This window comes from Aspergillus tubingensis, assembly GCF_013340325.1.
Source record: "Aspergillus tubingensis WU-2223L DNA, scaffold_6, whole genome shotgun sequence".
In the NCBI taxonomy this organism is placed as follows: Eukaryota; Fungi; Ascomycota; class Eurotiomycetes; order Eurotiales; family Aspergillaceae; genus Aspergillus; species Aspergillus tubingensis.
In genome coordinates, this window is record NW_023336280.1 from 1,814,251 (window position 1) to 1,831,064 (window position 16,814).

The following is a 16,814-nucleotide window of genomic DNA, read 5'->3' on the forward strand; positions in this document are numbered from 1 at the left end:
TGTGTATGTGCAGTAAAATTGAAACCAGTGGGGTGTCGGCGTTCGGAGCGAAGTCCGACCTGGGTGGGTTGTTGATAGACCGAAGTATGGAACCCCCACGCTACATTCCGGATAAAGACATGCTGGTTGGTGGACAAACAGCACCGATTCGAGGACGGATATTGTCTTTGGGAGCCCGGGGCACATCGGCGTGGATAAACCCATACTTTACTTTACCAAGAACTCGCTCCAAGCATGACACAGCAGCCGATCATCTGAAGACATGATCAGATTTAAAGAGCCACATTAGAAATCGCACCCACACAATCCAAAGAGAAATCCGTAGTAAGTTAGTAGGATGGGGGAGGGAAGGTAAGTATAAGGTGGAAGATTGGATTGAATGGTCTGGCTTAGTAGAGTATTTTTAGTTACTGAGTTGGTGGTGGTTGTTCTTAATAGGGGCTGTGAGACGTTTACTTTATTGATTGGCTTCATGTGCACAAGTAGATAAGTTATTAACTGCATTATTCTCTCAGTGTAGCGCCATCACCAGGTTCCGAACTAGCTCTTATGATAAATATGATTAATCAACAAAGGGGGTTTTACTCCATAAAATCTTCGCCACGCTGCAATCAAGAGAACAAAGTAGAGAGCAAAATCAAGCCCTATGCAACAATTTGCCCAAGCGCCTAATCGTGGTCTCATGAATATCCACCACCCATTCGAAATCCGAGATTTGTCCAGTCAGTATGGTATAGCTTCATCTCCGCGGATTGTTTTTCACTATTCCGTCTGCGCCCTTGTTGAACTTTACCCGACAATCCGGACAGTACCATTTGGCCGTGCGACTTGGTACCTCGGACAGCCCGACACAGTCAAGATGAAACCATTCTCGGTCACACTACTCATGTTAGCGGCGCCATCAAAGTAGAATCATAGAACACATACCTCTTGATTTTCACAGCAGATCATCGTCCCGAAACTCACGTCTCCACAAAGACAATACCGTGGTTCGTTCGGGTCGATCTCTTCGAGGACTCCATCCTCGTCGATTCGAATGTCCTCGCGTGCCAGGGTACCATCTTTTAGGCCAACCTCACGCGTCCCAATCCGCTTCTTGCCGGGCTTCGCTTTGCGGCGACCGTAGCTTACCGCTGCACCACCATCTTGACCGGAAGACACAGGACCGGGTGCGGGGCGTTTACGCCTGCGATTGGGAGCACTCACACTGGCGGCTCGAGCAGTTTCTGGCACAGGAGTCTTCCGAGCAGGTGTGGCGCTTTTCTGACGGAGTTCGCGCTTGGTAGAAGGTGCAACGGCGCTGGCATTGGTGGTTGGTTCTAATGATAAAGCAGCCGAGCGGCGAGATGGGGGTCGGGTAACCGGGGGGGTTGGCGTAGCCGCTTTTGCGGCTGTGATCGTGGGTTGTGCGATGGCGCGCTTGGGTCCAATTGGAGACGGCGGTAAGGAAGGCTTCTGCGACTCGGAGGTTTCTACAGCTGTAGGAGCTGATGCTGCAGCTGTAGGTGCTTCTTCAGGGATGGCGATGTTTGGATCAACGGGTGTGGGGGATCCTTTGCTAGTTCGGCGGCGTTTAGTCGCGCTTCGCAGCGAAGGACGGGTTTCAATTTCCACAGGCGCAGTAGGAGCAGCGGAGACAGCGGGGGCAGTAGGAACAGGGGAAGTAGCGGAGGTAGCAGTAGGAGGAACAGAGGGTGTAGAAGCAGAGGGACCGTCGGGTGCGGAGGGTTCGACATTGGAGGTACCATCAGATGTGGAGGGAGCAGCAGAAGCAGATGGGGCAGAAGATGCGGAGGGGATGGGAGCTGAAGGAATGGGGGGAACCTCTGGGGGTGTCACCTCTTCGAGTTTCCTCTTTTTCCCTGCACGAGTGGGCTTGCTCACAGCTGGAACTTCTGGAACACTGGCTGTGGGTAAATTACTGGGAGCCACTGCTGGCTGCACTCCATCCTTGGCTGTTTGTTCTTGTGCTGCTGCAGCGGCGGCAGCGGCAGCGGCAGCCGCCTGCTCTCGGGCCTGGTTCTCCCGTTTGAGCTTCTTGGCCTCGTTCAGCTTCATGCCACGGTTGCTAAGCTTGGTCTCGAACGTGCCCTCGGTATCGCCGGTAGCCTCGCTGCGTTTGGTCAGCTTGCCCGGAACGTACGTGTTCATTATGTCGTCACAGTCCAAGAATTCAGCACCAGTGGCCTCGGCCTGCGCTTTCGCTGCCCGGTAAGCCTCCCAGCCGCGGCCGCGCAAGGCCAGCTCGCGATGAATCATAACCTCGCTGGGCTGCCAAACGGCATTCTTCTTCATCTTCTTCCGCAGTTTCGTCATTTCCCACTCAGTCAAACGCAACCATGGCATATCCTCACTTCCAGGTTTGGCGTCGTCAGGAGGTGGCTTGAGCATCGCTAACGCATTGCTGGTCGATATGGCTGGAGCAGAAGGGCCTTGAGCACCGGTCGAAGCTAATCCAGAGGTCCGCGATCGCCGACGGCCCTTCTCCTTTTTGGCGGGCGCTGCTGCCGGCTCCGGGGGTGACTCTGAGGGTGTCACTTTGCTATCCGGCTCCACATCCGAATGCTCTGTGCTGGCAATAGGCGAATCGGGGTGCAAGTCGGCCAGATGCTCGGCGGAGATGAGAGATCGGCGTGTGCGCGACTTCTGCACAGTTGTCGCGCGAGCAGTTTCGTGGCCATCCAAGCGCAACGTGATGCGCGTCGTGGTGGGCGGGCCAGAAACTTCCTCGGTTTTCTTGGTCGAGCGGCTTCTTTTGGTTGATGTGACGGGCGGCGCGGGAGGAGGAGTGGGTTCGCGCGACGCGGGCTTAGGAAGAGCTTCGAGCTTTTGCTTGATGCTGTCTAGCCGATTGAAGTGGCGATCAATGACATCGTAGAGACGGCAAGCCTCCGCATATGCCGATTCACGGGCGTTGATGGCGCGATCAAGTTGTTCGGAGATATCTTTGCGCAGAGCACGCGCGTCGGGACGCACGTCCGAGGGGAGGGTGGGCAGCTGGCCATAGGCCTTGGTGAGATCATGAACGCCTTGTGTAGCTTCCAAATAGCGTTCATCGAGGCCGCGGATGAGAGTTAGGGAGCGAATGAGGTCAGCGGGGAGGTATTCGGTGTAGTCGATGTAGTCCGTGACGGTGGCCTGGGCGTCGGGATCAAAGGGGCCGTCGAGAATTAGCCCACCGGCGTCGTGGTAGTCCGCCATGCCATCCAACAGGTAGACGGAAAGGGTATACGAATGCGAAGGGGCGATAGATGGAGCGATTGAGTGAGCGACAGAGGGAGCGTTGAAGGAATAGGCGGACAAATGGTCAGAGATGGGCGGGCACCATGGGGGTGGGTGCGGCCAGGAAGAGGGACTGGTCCGCACTTTTACATGGAGGGAGCTTGACAGACCAGAGCCTGCAAGCTAAGGTGAAGATAAGTTAAAGACAAAAGAGGAGATGGGAGGGAAAGTTCAACGGAAGGACGAGGTGAGGAGGTAAGGGAGAATGAGAAACAATAGAAGTATGCCAATGACGGGGACTGAAGTGGAGGAGCAGCGCTGAGATCAGTTGGAGATGTTGGCCAGTTCCGGGCCTTCGATTCCCTCCGGCTGGAACCACCGCGGGTCGCGCCCGGAAATATAGTTGATCCGAGGTTGACAGGTCAGGCACAGGCACAAGCAAAGTATGCTGCCGTCTCATGTCCGGAAAATCCACCCTTTTGCCAACATGATATCTGGAGTACATTGATGGCATTTGCCGGCGATGCTAAAATCCATACGCTAGTGCAGTGACAATAGATTATTATGCCTGCTTTGATTTACAAGCTTCGACAGCGCACTATGCTCTCCCCCTTGCTGCGCGGTTTATGACTTGGTTCCATGTCTACATCAAACACTAACTATAAGGTAAAGCATCAAGAATCGATTTTTGACCTAGATTACTCCAGTAATCAGGATCCATGGGGTACCCAGCAGTGTTTTATGATAACTTAATAGTCAGTATTGGCAGAATCTACTTAGTTGTTGACAAAATCCATCGCCAATATCAAACCGCATACGGGTATCAGGCACAAAGATGCAATGGATCTAGAAAATTTTGAATACTAGTCACCCAGTTTGATCCTACGAACACGGAGGCTTGAAGCAAGAATTTGGAGATGCGCTTCGAGAGTGTGGTATAACATTAGCTGCTAAGAGCGCGAGCCACATACCACTTGAGGTACACAATTCCAACATCAACGCGAGAAACGCAGTCTTTGGGGTTACCATACGAATTTAAGGTTTGAACGACTTTCTGGCTCATCTGGTTCATTGAATATGAGGACAACGGATAGAGAAAGCTTCAACCTCACTGGGGGTTCTCAAGACGGTTGGACAGAACGTGGCAACACCAATGAACAGATACTCACTGAGCGCATGCTCTGTTCTGCTGGCATGAGTTTGGCTTGATAGGAAGTCTTCAATTTGGAAGAAAGTTTTTGGCCACATCTAAAATGTGCAGCCGCACATGTCTATGTCAGTGGTGATGCCGGGCGGTTGGACCCGCGCAGGAATAGAGCACCCCTAACAGTGGATTTGTGATCAACTTCAATCCGCCTGCCGTTCGGAGGCAACACAAGGCCCCACATACCAAAAGACCCTGGATCCCCGTCTCGGTACCGACTATCTATGCTTTACGGCACAGCCTATTCTAAACTTATTCGTAAGATTCAAGAGGCAGAAAACTTTGTAGCCTATAGACCCATTTACATGAAGCATTTCGGGTCCAAATGAGTGTGAGCGTGGACCTACAGGCTGGATATGCAAAGTCGATCAACATTAATGGCCAGTCAAACACGCAGCTGGTTCGAGAGAATCAATGCTTTACGGTCGTCGTTTCTTCGGCTACTATTCGGTCAAAATGTACCGGTTATGTATGTCCAGCCTTAAAAAATTGTTTTCACTCTGTGGGTACCTCTAGAATGTTGATTGGGCAAGAAGTGAGACATCCGGAGTGGCTACCTGAATTTTGGAAGATGGATGGGACAAGGGTCCACCAATTGTGAGTGAACGGATTGACTATCTATCGTAAATTTCGACAATAGTTTGTGGATTTAAGCTACCCTAGCTCAATAGCTCAATCCTTCGACCGCCGCATGTACTCGGGATACTAAAAGCTGCCGACACCAAACTTGCAACAGTGCATTGATTAGAGTACATATTGAAGCTGGAACAGCAGAGTTGCGATTAGCTCCGTGGCGCCATGTACTGGCCAACTTCACAAAACGAAAAATGGTTCTGCGGCATATTGTTCGTGCAAGGACTGCTTGTTATCGTGCTGAACATGTGAGTTCAAATATTGTTAACATATCACCCCTTCCCCAGCAATTAACTAAACCACAACACAGTTACAACCTCGTTCAGTGGCAATCATGGGTCAATCCCAATGCCACTCAGGTCGCCATATCATATCAGGTCCCCATTAACATAGCACTCATCATGTTCGCTGTCGCTTATGAATTATTTCTCGGTCTTGACATGGTACATCACAAGAATATCATCTTGCTTCTAGCCCTTTGCATTAGCAATGGATGTGTACTCGCCTATTCTGTGATGCAGTACATGTCTATCCATATTACCACTTTGACCATTGGAGAAGACCGCGACTATTACAATCAACCATTGGTGAACTTATCCAGAGACCTGTGGAAAGAAATCCAGCCTGCTGAGCTTCTGATTCCCATCACTGTCAGTATAGCGACACTCCTCATGTGGCCGATCGCGTATTGGGTTCACAGAGAATTTTCTTGGGCTATATACCAGTATGTTCAGGGGAGCCTTCAGAGTCGAAAACAATATCGAGGATATGAGGTACTTGGAGTCCTGCAGAGCTTCATTTATTAGGATAGTGTGATTAACTCTGACAGGCATATCTTGTTTTAATTAAATTCGACTTCTTTTTCTTGGTGGGCTTCATCATTCAGTATGACCTCATTGATGTCCACTTTGAGGAGCCTGAGTACTCCTTGACCTTAGCACTCATTCCAGCCGCACTGCTGGTAATGACTATGGGCACATATTTTCTCCGACGTGAATACAGAATCCCCACTGTTATTATTGCAGTCAGTCATGGAACATCAGAATTACAACGTCCAAATGGCTAACTTGAACAGGTCTGTCGCCTAGGAATTGCGGCCTATCTATTGAGTCGGATCATTGTTCTATGTGGAAATACTTTGCGCGCCAATACACCAGGGAAGGATATGATGCTGCTATTTGCCATTGTAGCATTTGTGCTCTCCTGCCTCATCATTGTATGCACGATATATTGCATACTGAACTTTGAACATGGTCTCAAGTCGGTGTTTGCCCGGAAGGATCAAGTTGCTCGGAGGTCTTTCGTGTTCCAGGAGCTTCCGAATCACACGAACAGTACTCGACAGTCTAGACTCTCGCTTGATTAAGCTGTATACTATATAATTGATTCGAGTAATTATTATAACTGATTATATCATTGTGAATGAGTGCGAACATTGGGTATGTATGCTCAGGAAACAACGTCATGTGCTGCAATTTTTGGCTGTTGATTGGTAGCAGTTGTGATGACAACCTTCACTCAATCAATGAAGTAATAGAGCATTCCCTCAGCCAAGCATAATTTCCTGGAAACATTCAATAGCAGCAGTGATATAGAGCGATTTGTCATGACTATGAATGCCTTTAGAAAGCTCATGACAACTGAGTGAAGTGCGCTTCTGTAGGCCAACGCTCTGAAACAATGCCATGTCCAATTGAAATGTTTGCCATTCACTGGATTGTATTTCGCACCTACTGACACTTCTAGGATGACCTTGTTGACTGTTGTTTCTCCGAACAATTGAACCGCCGGGAGGTTGATCTCGGTAAATGACCTTCATTTAGTGTCGCATTAAGACGCCAACTATGTCAACACAATAACTTCTACATAGAACACTGGAAATATCTATTCACGTGAGTTCCTTATTCAATCATCTAGTTTGCGTGGTGAAGTCGAATGAAAGATGAATCCTTCATGCCTGCCAGTTTAGGCTGCATGGCTCATGGCGGAGACTACCGTTTGCACGCGTTTGCCAGCGCAAGGCTGTTTATTAAATACCTCTTCTCTTTTCCTCGCTCGCTCCCCCTTGCCCCCCATCAACACCTTCCTAGCAAACAAAATCAAATTTCAATTTCGTCACTCGCATTAACGCAATGGGTCCCGAAGAACGTCTCAAGCTGCTTTTTGCGCAGGATGAAGACCTCCTGAAATTGGACACCGGCCGCCGTCCTGCAAACGAATTTCGGCCCGATGATAACATCGAAAGCCCTCAGGCAGAGCTTACTGAGAACCCGGAAAACAGGCCGTCAGCAACAACTACCCAGCAGACAAGTCAACCCACTCAGATTGTGTCTCTTGAACTCCCTTCTCCACCCGAGCTCCCTACCCCAGTCCCGGCCGATGAACACGTATTCCCCACCAACGGCCAATTTAGCCCCCTTTTAGCTATTGCCAAATACCCCTACAGACATATGAAAGGGTCCTTGAGCCAAGAGGTTTCCAGCCGCTTCTTTGACGCGGGTAAATTCTGGAATCGCTCGTGGGATATGTAAGTCGCTTAATCCATTGCTTTGTACAACTAGATCTGATAAGTGCCAGTTATTTTGTCCACGCACCAGCGTCTCTCGGATCTAGATTCGTGCTTCTTACTCCTACCAATAAAGTTAACGCCTTTCTGGAAGAGATAAATCGTGCTCTGAAGTGTGAGTTGTCGCTGCCAACAGGCATGTCCGCTGGGCTGGTCTTGTCTTTCAAAGATGGGTATCCTCAGCCTGTCTACCTCGGCCGCAGCACCACGCGTGAGACTAAGGAACAGCTCGAGCTACATATTCCTACTCCATCATCGGAGCACAACCGTCCTTCTGGAGATATGGATGAGGAATACGCTGCTTTCGAGACCATGATGGAAGCCGCTATCGAGGCCACTCGGAACAAAAAGAAATCTTCCAAGCAGAAACAGTTGATGCGTACGATGAAAGAGCTTGATATGAAGCAGATGGTTCAACGGATGCAGTGCTACTTTGGTTTGCGTTCCATGGATGACATTGAAGGGACAGCAGATATGGCTGACTGGGACACCCCGGGTACAGTGCCCACGGTGCAGCCGCTAGATGCTACCAAGGCAGTACCGTATCCATTCTGGAGAGAGCCCGTATTTATCAGCATCGACGTAGAGTCGAATGAGCGCTGCCATAGCCAGGTGACTGAGGTTGGAGTGTCAGTGTTGGACATGCAGAGTCTGGTGGGAATACCGCCGGGCGTGAACGGCGACCAGTGGCGGAGCCGTATCCAGTCCCGGCATCTGCGAGTGAGAGAATACGGCCATATCGTGAATCATGAGTTCGTGTCGGGCTGTCCTGGCATGTTTCAGTTTGGAGAGAGCGAGTGGGTGCTGCAACGAGACCTGGTGGACGTAGTGCGATCAAGTCTGCGCTTGGAGGATGCACTGAATCGTCGACTCGTACTGGTTGGCCATAACCTTTCAGCCGATGTCAAGTATCTCAAGCAAGTTGGGGTTGACGTGGGAGGGTTTCGTGACCAGATCGACACAGCGCAGATGTTTCGTAAGCTGCGGAAGGAAGAGTCGGTACGGTCGCTGGGAGCCGTGCTGGCGAAACTGGACATAAGGGGCTGGTACTTGCACAATGCCGGGAATGATGCGCGGTACACTATGGAGGCTCTCGTCGCCAGCTTTATGGGAGCGGGTGAGGAAAATTCGACGTAGGTGCTCGTATATGCATTGTTAGCCTATCATCCTCTCCAGGAGCTTCTTTCCAATAGAAATTTACCGGATATCATCCTTCAGGATATCTCTATAAACCCTCTCTGGTGTTCATACTCATCATGAGAAATCATCGACTGCCTGGCTACGAAAGTTGTAGAATAATGCATCTAAATAGTCTAAAAATGCGTCTGCTAGCTTCAGTGAGTTCACACATGACGTGGTGAATAATATTAGTTCGTACTTTTAAACCATCCTTAGCAATCTATAGAGATAATCAGGGACATTATAGTACTTGAAAAAAATCTATGGATGTAGCAAACCTACTTGAGAACCCCGAAGAACAAGAGTAAGACAAGCTTCTGTGCTAAACGTTACATGCTGTTCCTGACCCTTCCTGCAGAAACCAACCCTAATCTAATCCCTGCCGCCGATCTCCCCCCTCCACAAGCCCCGTATTTACCCCACCCACATCATCATCATCACCATCATCTTTCCTCAAGCCCCTCCTCACAACAAACAACAATTCTCCTACAATTTCCACTTTCACCACCGACCACCTCACTGCCACAATCACAACCAAAATGACCTCCCTAACAGCCCACCTCCTCAACCTCAACCCCTCCGCCCTCCACACCTCAACCACCCACCCCTTCCTCCACTCCGCCGGCACCTCCACCCTCCCCAAAGCCACCCTCTCAGCGTGGCTCTCCCAAGACCGTCTCTACGCGCAATCCTACGTCCGCTTCATCGGCCTCCTCCTCTCGAAAATCCGCCTCCCTTACGCCACCACTACCAAAACCCCCGCCCCCCTCGAATCCCGCATCCTCTCCCTCCTCACCTCCGCCCTCCTCAACATCCAACGCGAACTCACCTTCTTCGAGACCGTCGCCGCCGAATACAACCTCGACTTGCAGGTACCCCCACCGGGCGCGACCACCTTCGGTCCAAGCGAAGCGACGCACGCATATACAGATTTGTTCCTTTCCTCGGGTTCGAGCGGCGTGACGTTGTTGGAGGGGTTGGTGGTATTGTGGGCTACGGAGGTGTGTTATTATAAGGCGTGGGGGTATGCGAGGGGGGTTATGGAGAAGGAGAATAAGGGTGGAGAGGGAAGTAATGATGCGGATGGCGGTGCTTTGAGAGTGCAGTTTATTCCTAATTGGACGAGTGAGGAGTTTGGACGCTTTGTGGATGAGATTGCGGGGTTGGTGGATGAGGTTGCTGCGGGTGTTGCGGGTAGTGAGAGGGAGGAGTTGTTGGGGAGGTGTGAACGGTGGTGGAGGCAGGTTGTTTGGTTGGAGGGGATGTTTTGGCCGGAGGTTTGAGAATTGGAATTGGTTCTATGGAGGGTATAATTATGTGTATGGTCGGAAAAATGGTGTGTCGGGGGTGTATGGGCTCGGGATATGATTGGGATGGATGTATATACTGAATTGAACTGGTTACTGTTAAAATTTGTTATACGGGGTCACGGTGCTGTGACTGAAGGCTGTTCGATCTCTATATGAGTCTCAGTGGGGTTTAATATACTCAGAATACCGTGCACTCTTCAAGTTTGATTATCCCAGTACCATCGGTCCCCCACTGAGAGGCAACATTAATGAAGGGAGATGTGGGCCGCATCGAGGGTATACGATGGGTGTCGAAGACTTCTCCATATATAGCGCATCTTTTCAAGAGCCGCTAGCATATCATACTAATAAAATGTCCAATATCATCAATTTCTTGTTTTAGTAAGTAGCCCCAGTCAATATGGACGGCCATAATGTGGCTACAGATTAGCCTCCATATCAGGAAAACAGTGGATCAAGACCCTCTAACTAGATCTACTTTAATAATACTGCTTCATTTGCTCTACCATGATAAGATTAAGATCTACAAAGCCAAAACAATGCATTCCAATATCGCATGTGTATACTGCATAGACCTCCTCGAGAAACATATTATTGTACTGTACGGAGCAATCAAATGCAGTGGGTCCGACTCACCGCCCACCACTAACTGAACTGCCGACAGTAATTCCACTCACCGCATCCAAGATCACCTCCCAAGCAATGCGATAACAGCTTCAACTCCCTTCACCATCAACTCAATTCCTCTCCATCTACCACCAGAAAAAACAATCTAATACCAAAAAATGCCTCCTAAAGCGCCCAAGGGCGAATACATCGAAACAGTACGCCCATCCCCATTCCCTTCCCCTTCCCCTTGCCCCAACAACAACAAACAAACAAACACCCCCCATACTAACCCACCCTCCCACCACCACAGGACACAGGGAACAAAATCTCCCGCCGGTCCTTAATCCACGGAACCCAACACATCATTCTCGGCGGCAAGACAGTAATCCAAGCGGACGCCGTCATCCGAGGCGACCTCTACCGCTCCTCATCCTCATCCACATCCACATCCACATCCTCCGACCCCGCCGGCGGCGGCGGCGGCGGCGGCAGTGCACCAAACAGCCCCTCCGTGGCCATTACAATCGGCCGATACAGTTACATCTCGCGACAAGCGATCCTGCGACCGCCGTCGCGACTACACCGGGGTGTGTATTCGTTCTACCCGCTCAAGATCGGGGATCATGTGTTTGTGGGCGAGCGGGCGGTAGTGGAGGCCGCGACGGTGGGGAATCATGTGCATATTGGGAAGGATGCGGTGGTGGGGAGCATGGCTATCTTGAAGGATTTCGTGTATGTGTTGGATGGGGCGGTGGTGCCGGGGGGCATGGTGGTGCCGAGTTGGTGTGTTGTTGGGGGTGCGCCGGCGAGGATCGTGGGTGAGGTTGGGGAGGGGTATGGGGTTGAGGGGGCCGAGGGGGGGTTGGCGAGGGAGAGGTATAGGTTGGTTGGGAGGTGAGGATATTACTTCTTGTTGTTGATGATGATGATGGTTATGATTGGTTTGTGTTCGTGTTTTACTGTTTATGTGTGTGTGTGTGGCTGTTTAGTACTATACCCCCTTGGTCTAGTTTATTTCTTTTATTTGGGAACTCTGTGCGCGCGAGATATATCAAAAAACAACAATCTAGATACATAGTTCATACTGTCTGGCTCGTTGGTCGTTGGCCAGACTTACAGTGAGATCCGTCTAAGCCGACTCTCTTTGCTGGTGTATTCTAGGCCTGCTTCGGTGCGCGCCATGTCGTTGATCCACTGCTTGTGCGGTTTGACTTCCTCTTTCTTGGAGAGCTTAGATGACAGGTACAGCCAGTTCAGGGCGTTTCCGACTGTGCTGACCTCGTCGCAAACATTCTCAAGCGCAAATTTCTTGGTCCGCTCGTATAGATCGTCGTCAGTGCACAATTCGAACAGGTGTTGTGCAACTGCATCTGTGTCGCCGACTTCCACAAGGAAACCGTTCTTCTTATCTGCCACTTGCAGTGGGATTCCGCCAGCCTTGGTTGCGATCACGGGGGTACCCTTGTGGATTGCCTCGGATACCTTGACTTCGAACCCTTCACGTGTGGACAGCTGCAGAGCGACCTTGGCCTTGGAAAGGAGTGCGTTAAGCACCTGATCCGAAGGTCCAAGTCGGACAACGCAGATCTTGTCAGATAGGTCTGGGAGGTCTTTCTCAATGTGAGCTAGCACGGAATCGTAGATAACAGTGCCATCGGGGTCGTCAACGGAGCCGTGCCCACAAATAAGCAGTTTGGGCGGCGTTCTGTCGGGTAGAGATGAGGTGAACCGTCTATGAAACTTCGCATACGAATCTACAACGTCGAAGATACCCTTGGAAGGGTCGAACCGCGCAATTTGGACAATGTACTCGTCTGCTAAATGGTTAGCGCCCTCGCAATTACAGAAGCATATGCATGTGTGACATTAGAATTGACCTCACCATGTGGATAGTTAAGAGTCATCATTCCCGAATTTCTGCAAACAGAGTTGAAGACACGGCCGTAATAGGCAACATCCTCTTCACGCATGTTCTTGTTTAGACCATCCAACCTAACTCGGAATGTCAGCTAGATATATCATGCAGACATACATCTCTTGGAACTAACCAATCAGTTGAAGCAGGCATATAGCCCACCATCTCGTCTGGAACATCTTTCGGCACGAAGATGCTCACTGGGTGACTGATAAACAAATCTGCCTGCTGCACCTGTTTCCAGATCCACGACCAGGTGTCTGCTTGTGGGGAGCCAGGTTGATCGATCAGATCACTGCGGATTTGAATATGGCTTCGGAATATGACCGGTCGGTTAGGTGCTAGCTTCTTCGCAATGGGGATCAATGCGGGCATTTGCGGATCGTCGATGATGATAACGTCGGCGCCTCCCTCCTCAGGAGGCCGCAGAGGACCGCCAGGAGAAAGCCAGTATCGCTTAGCATTCTCATTGATCCAATCAATAACCTTTTCCCAGTCCTCATTGCTCAGGCGCTCATCTGGAGCAGCAACGCCTTGCAGAATGTTATGGTTGTTCTTGGTTATGCGAAAAACTCCAGGCCGCGGCTTGGGGACATACCTAATTTGAGGATCTATTAGATACTCGATATCAAACGCTATATGGATGAAAGACTTACCACTTGATGTCAGTTCCCAACGAGTAGGAGAATCTGGCGAGGGCGTGTCTCATGAGGGCTACTCCTCCGCCCTGAGGAGTGGCACTAAAGAAGGCAATCTTTGTGCCTCTGTTCTTGAGATCGTCGGCATAGTAATTAACTGCATCCCAGGTCCTCTGTGTGACTGTCTTCTGGAAGTCCTCCAGGTTTGTAAGGCGCACATGGAAGGCAGTGTCAACTTCAACTAATCCCAAGAAACCGACTTGCAACAACGGAATGTTTTCAGGGCCAAACAACCTTGAGTGCTGTAAGTACATGCACACTGCTTTAAGCTGGGCAAGACAAACCTGACACACTTGCGTCCCATGGACTCGGCCTGTTCATCGATGCTCTTAAGCTCCCAGCCAGTAGACTTCCGGACAGGATGATCAACGTAGTGATCAACTCCGATATTACTCTCCTCGGGCAGAACCAAGGGAATCACATCCAGCTCCGACCAGAGACGTGAGCATAGGGTGGAGCATTTCCGAGCCACTGAAGTTGGCATTGCCAGCCCGATAAACTTCTCCAGGCGTTCGTCACTATACTCCCGCAACTGGTTCAGCACATAGTCGGTGATTTCAGCACAGACGGTCCGGCCACCCTGTGGAACAATGTCCTTCTGATGGAAATCGAGCAGATAGGTAGTATCGCGAATCGCAAGGGCTACAGTGACTCCATCGTCATCAAACAGTACTGAGAGACCAGCATAGATAGTCTAATGAGATGCCATCGGTTAGAGATGTCATGGGGTATTCAGGCAAAAGAGAACTTTACCTTTGACGGAGGGGCTTCCCAGGAGTTCCTGTCAAACTGATGCGAGAGCTGCAGCTGATGAAAGGATGAACGGCGCTGGAACGGCTGGATACCGTCAGTGGTCATGTTGGCAATGATGATTGAGAACTATAGATAGAGTACAGTGTCTAGGGGATTCAATAAGGTAATTAGACTGCTACTCAGGATTTGAGAAAAAGGAACTGTTTCCTATAAATCTCAATGAAGGGACTTCAGGTTCGGTCGCCGGTCCGGGGTTTGTAAGACCATGGGTGGTGGTGGGATGACTTCACCAGTCCATGGCGTGTGCTACCACTTCGCCATGACGTATTGCAAACAGCATACGATTTACTCCGGCGGCAGTGAGAATCCGCCTTTTTGACCAGGATCATTGAAGAATAATTGGCCATGAAGAACCGCAGGTGGATCAGGAGATGTTTGGTAGCTTGTAGGTTCCTTTCTCCCAAATCATATCAAGGTACCATGAGGCATAACCATCACCACTCGATATGGATGGTGTTGATCGTCGGGAGCGGGGACTTCCGATAGGTACTACACAAGATAGCGAGTGCGCTAAGTCTGCAGAACGTACTTATGCTTGGTAGTGACTTGTGAGATCAAGGCTAGGTTCATGGCACAGGCCACGCTAAGAATAAAAAAAAGTCCGTCGCCAAGGAGTCGGACTACTTGCTTCTATTGACAATGATAATTTGATTGCTAGGCGCATCTACAATATATCGCAAAGGTCCTCTTGATCGGGAATAACTGGGTCCGAGTGGAGTACTTCATTAGTAGTTCTGCTACAGGCAGGTGCTTGTGTGTGCCTGAGGATACGCTGCAAATACTGAAACCACCGATTGCTTGGCGCGGGGCGCTTAGTCATGGGCAGCCCCTTTTACGGAGCGCTCGAGCAGACGAGCGAGAGAGCGAGAGAGAGAGAGAGAGGCGCTCCTCGTGTGGATCGTGAACCCTGAAATTCTTATTGCTGCTGTTCGATCAATCGTTGTGCAATTTGACTTTCGACCCTGTTGGACCGACACTCTCTTCTCTCTGCTTCAACGTGCGTCGTTATTGCCCCTTCTTTACATAAGGTAAGTTCCATATGTCTTGTTTACCTTGCGTCTGCGAACGCATGGTCCATTATGGAGACGTCGCCCTGTTGACGCGGACCGCTAGCACGGGGTAATTGACCTTACGTTTAGTTTTCGTTGTCCTCTTTCTCCCACGGCCCCCTACTCGACCAATCGGTCCACCATCTAGAATCCCCGATTCCTCACTGCAATTGCATTGCATCGGAGACGCTCTCTGGCGCTCGTTGAATCTCCGCAGGCTCAGTCGCTCCTTTATCCTATCAACAGTCGGCGGTCTTCAGGAGACGCCTCCTTTAGTCACAATGGGTGGTCAAGTGTCCAAGATTATGGGGAAGATTTTCGGTACGAAGGAGATGCGGATTTTGATGCTGGGTTTGGATGCTGCTGGAAAGACCAGTAAGTTTGCTCCTCGACTCTGCGTCGACTCATTGACCATGGCTATGTGGAAACTAACACAGTGCGTTAGCAATCCTCTACAAATTGAAGCTCACCAATCAGGACGTCACCACTATCCCTACCGTCGGTTTTAACGTTGAAAGCGTCACCTACAAGAATGTCAAGTTCAATGTTTGGGATGTTGGTGGACAGGACAAGATCAGACCCCTCTGGAGACACTACTATTCTGGTAGGTTTTCACTTTTCGCGTGCTTTCAGCGGATCGTGGGGCAGTTGGCTGACATTGGGTGAACTCTTCAGGTACACAAGGATTGATTTTCGTCGTGGACTCCAGCGACACTGCTCGTTTGGAGGAAGCTCGCTCCGAACTTCACAAGATTATCAACGATCGCGAAATGAAGGATGCTCTTCTGCTGGTCTTTGCCAACAAGCAGGATGTTCAAGGCCGTAAGTTTCCGCATTGTTATTGTGGAAAACGACGTCGCGACTGACCAGGATTCTTCTTGCAGACATGAGCCCCGAGGAAGTTACTCAAGCGCTACAGCTCACCAAGTTGAAGGATAAGCTGTGGTACGTTGCTCCAAGTGTCGCAACGGAGGGAACTGGTATCTTTGAGGGCCTGGTAAGTTACACGCCCCCTCATCGGCAATGCTCAGCCATCTAACGCTCAACTTTCGCAGGCATGGCTCTCCAACAACGTCAAGACGCAACCTCAGAAATAAAACAGCCGCCGGCCAACACCTGAGCCGCAAAATTTGGAGGCCATCTGCACGGCCTCTCGTGTACAACAGTTTCCTTTGTACCAACTGAACCATCAGAACACCTCTCGTTTCACGTTCGATTTGATGACAGAAGACGCAGCATTTGGATCCTGTGTTTGCAATATTTCCTTTCACGCGCACGCCGTTCCGCTTTTCCTTTCTCCTTTATTTTCATGATATCCCCACTGTTTCGATGCGGGTCATTTCGAATACCGTCTCTTAATACTATTTTCCTATTTTCCTTTCTCTGTTGTCTGCTTTTCTTCGCCGCCCCCCTTCTCGTGTGTAGAAACATTCAAAATAGAAGGAACTTGGACCAGCACATACCTGCATACATATACTCCCTTTAATGTTTCCTTTTTTTTTCCCTCCTCGCATTTATCTATTTATTTATATCCCAGTTGTATTTTCCCCGGCTCGGTTGTTGATAATATTCTTTAGATACTACCAAACCCCAAAAAATCCACACTTTATGAATAA

General features: G+C 50.1%; 7 protein-coding genes across 7 annotated transcripts; 5 read left to right on the plus strand and 2 right to left on the minus strand.

The window, feature by feature from the left end:
* Positions 1–739: 739 nt before the first annotated feature.
* AtWU_04373 (putative PHD finger domain protein) lies at positions 740–3,201 on the minus strand (the record flags this gene model as incomplete). The annotated part of the gene is made up of 2 exons (XM_035499484.1): positions 740–880; positions 928–3,201. 2 exons carry the CDS (start codon positions 3,199–3,201, stop codon positions 740–742), a joined length of 2,415 nt encoding a protein of 804 aa, XP_035355377.1.
* A 2,023-nt stretch (positions 3,202–5,224) lies between these two features.
* On the plus strand, positions 5,225–6,425 carry AtWU_04374 (putative nucleolar protein C2C4.08; the record flags this gene model as incomplete). Its single annotated transcript, XM_035499485.1, has 4 exons — positions 5,225–5,307; positions 5,370–5,832; positions 5,889–6,083; positions 6,135–6,425. 4 exons carry the CDS (start codon positions 5,225–5,227, stop codon positions 6,423–6,425), a joined length of 1,032 nt encoding a protein of 343 aa, XP_035355378.1.
* Positions 6,426–7,191: 766 nt separating this feature from the next.
* On the plus strand, positions 7,192–8,762 carry AtWU_04375 (QDE-2-interacting protein; the record flags this gene model as incomplete). Its single annotated transcript, XM_035499486.1, has 2 exons — positions 7,192–7,586; positions 7,637–8,762. 2 exons carry the CDS (start codon positions 7,192–7,194, stop codon positions 8,760–8,762), a joined length of 1,521 nt encoding a protein of 506 aa, XP_035355379.1.
* A 581-nt stretch (positions 8,763–9,343) lies between these two features.
* Positions 9,344–10,087, plus strand: AtWU_04376 (putative transcription regulator PAB1642; the record flags this gene model as incomplete). The annotated part of the gene is made up of 1 exon (XM_035499487.1): positions 9,344–10,087. The coding sequence occupies one exon, from the start codon at positions 9,344–9,346 to the stop codon at positions 10,085–10,087; it is 744 nt and encodes a 247-aa protein (XP_035355380.1).
* An 812-nt stretch (positions 10,088–10,899) lies between these two features.
* Positions 10,900–11,621, plus strand: AtWU_04377 (dynactin subunit 5; the record flags this gene model as incomplete). The annotated part of the gene is made up of 2 exons (XM_035499488.1): positions 10,900–10,938; positions 11,034–11,621. 2 exons carry the CDS (start codon positions 10,900–10,902, stop codon positions 11,619–11,621), a joined length of 627 nt encoding a protein of 208 aa, XP_035355381.1.
* Positions 11,622–11,836: 215 nt separating this feature from the next.
* ccg9 (putative trehalose synthase (Ccg-9)) lies at positions 11,837–14,194 on the minus strand (the record flags this gene model as incomplete). Its single annotated transcript, XM_035499489.1, has 6 exons — positions 11,837–12,537; positions 12,606–12,715; positions 12,772–13,236; positions 13,295–13,570; positions 13,621–14,030; positions 14,090–14,194. 6 exons carry the CDS (start codon positions 14,192–14,194, stop codon positions 11,837–11,839), a joined length of 2,067 nt encoding a protein of 688 aa, XP_035355382.1.
* Positions 14,195–15,479: 1,285 nt separating this feature from the next.
* AtWU_04379 (ADP-ribosylation factor family protein) lies at positions 15,480–16,295 on the plus strand (the record flags this gene model as incomplete). The annotated part of the gene is made up of 5 exons (XM_035499490.1): positions 15,480–15,573; positions 15,644–15,802; positions 15,874–16,020; positions 16,083–16,195; positions 16,254–16,295. 5 exons carry the CDS (start codon positions 15,480–15,482, stop codon positions 16,293–16,295), a joined length of 555 nt encoding a protein of 184 aa, XP_035355383.1.
* Between the last annotated feature and the right edge of the window lie 519 nt (positions 16,296–16,814).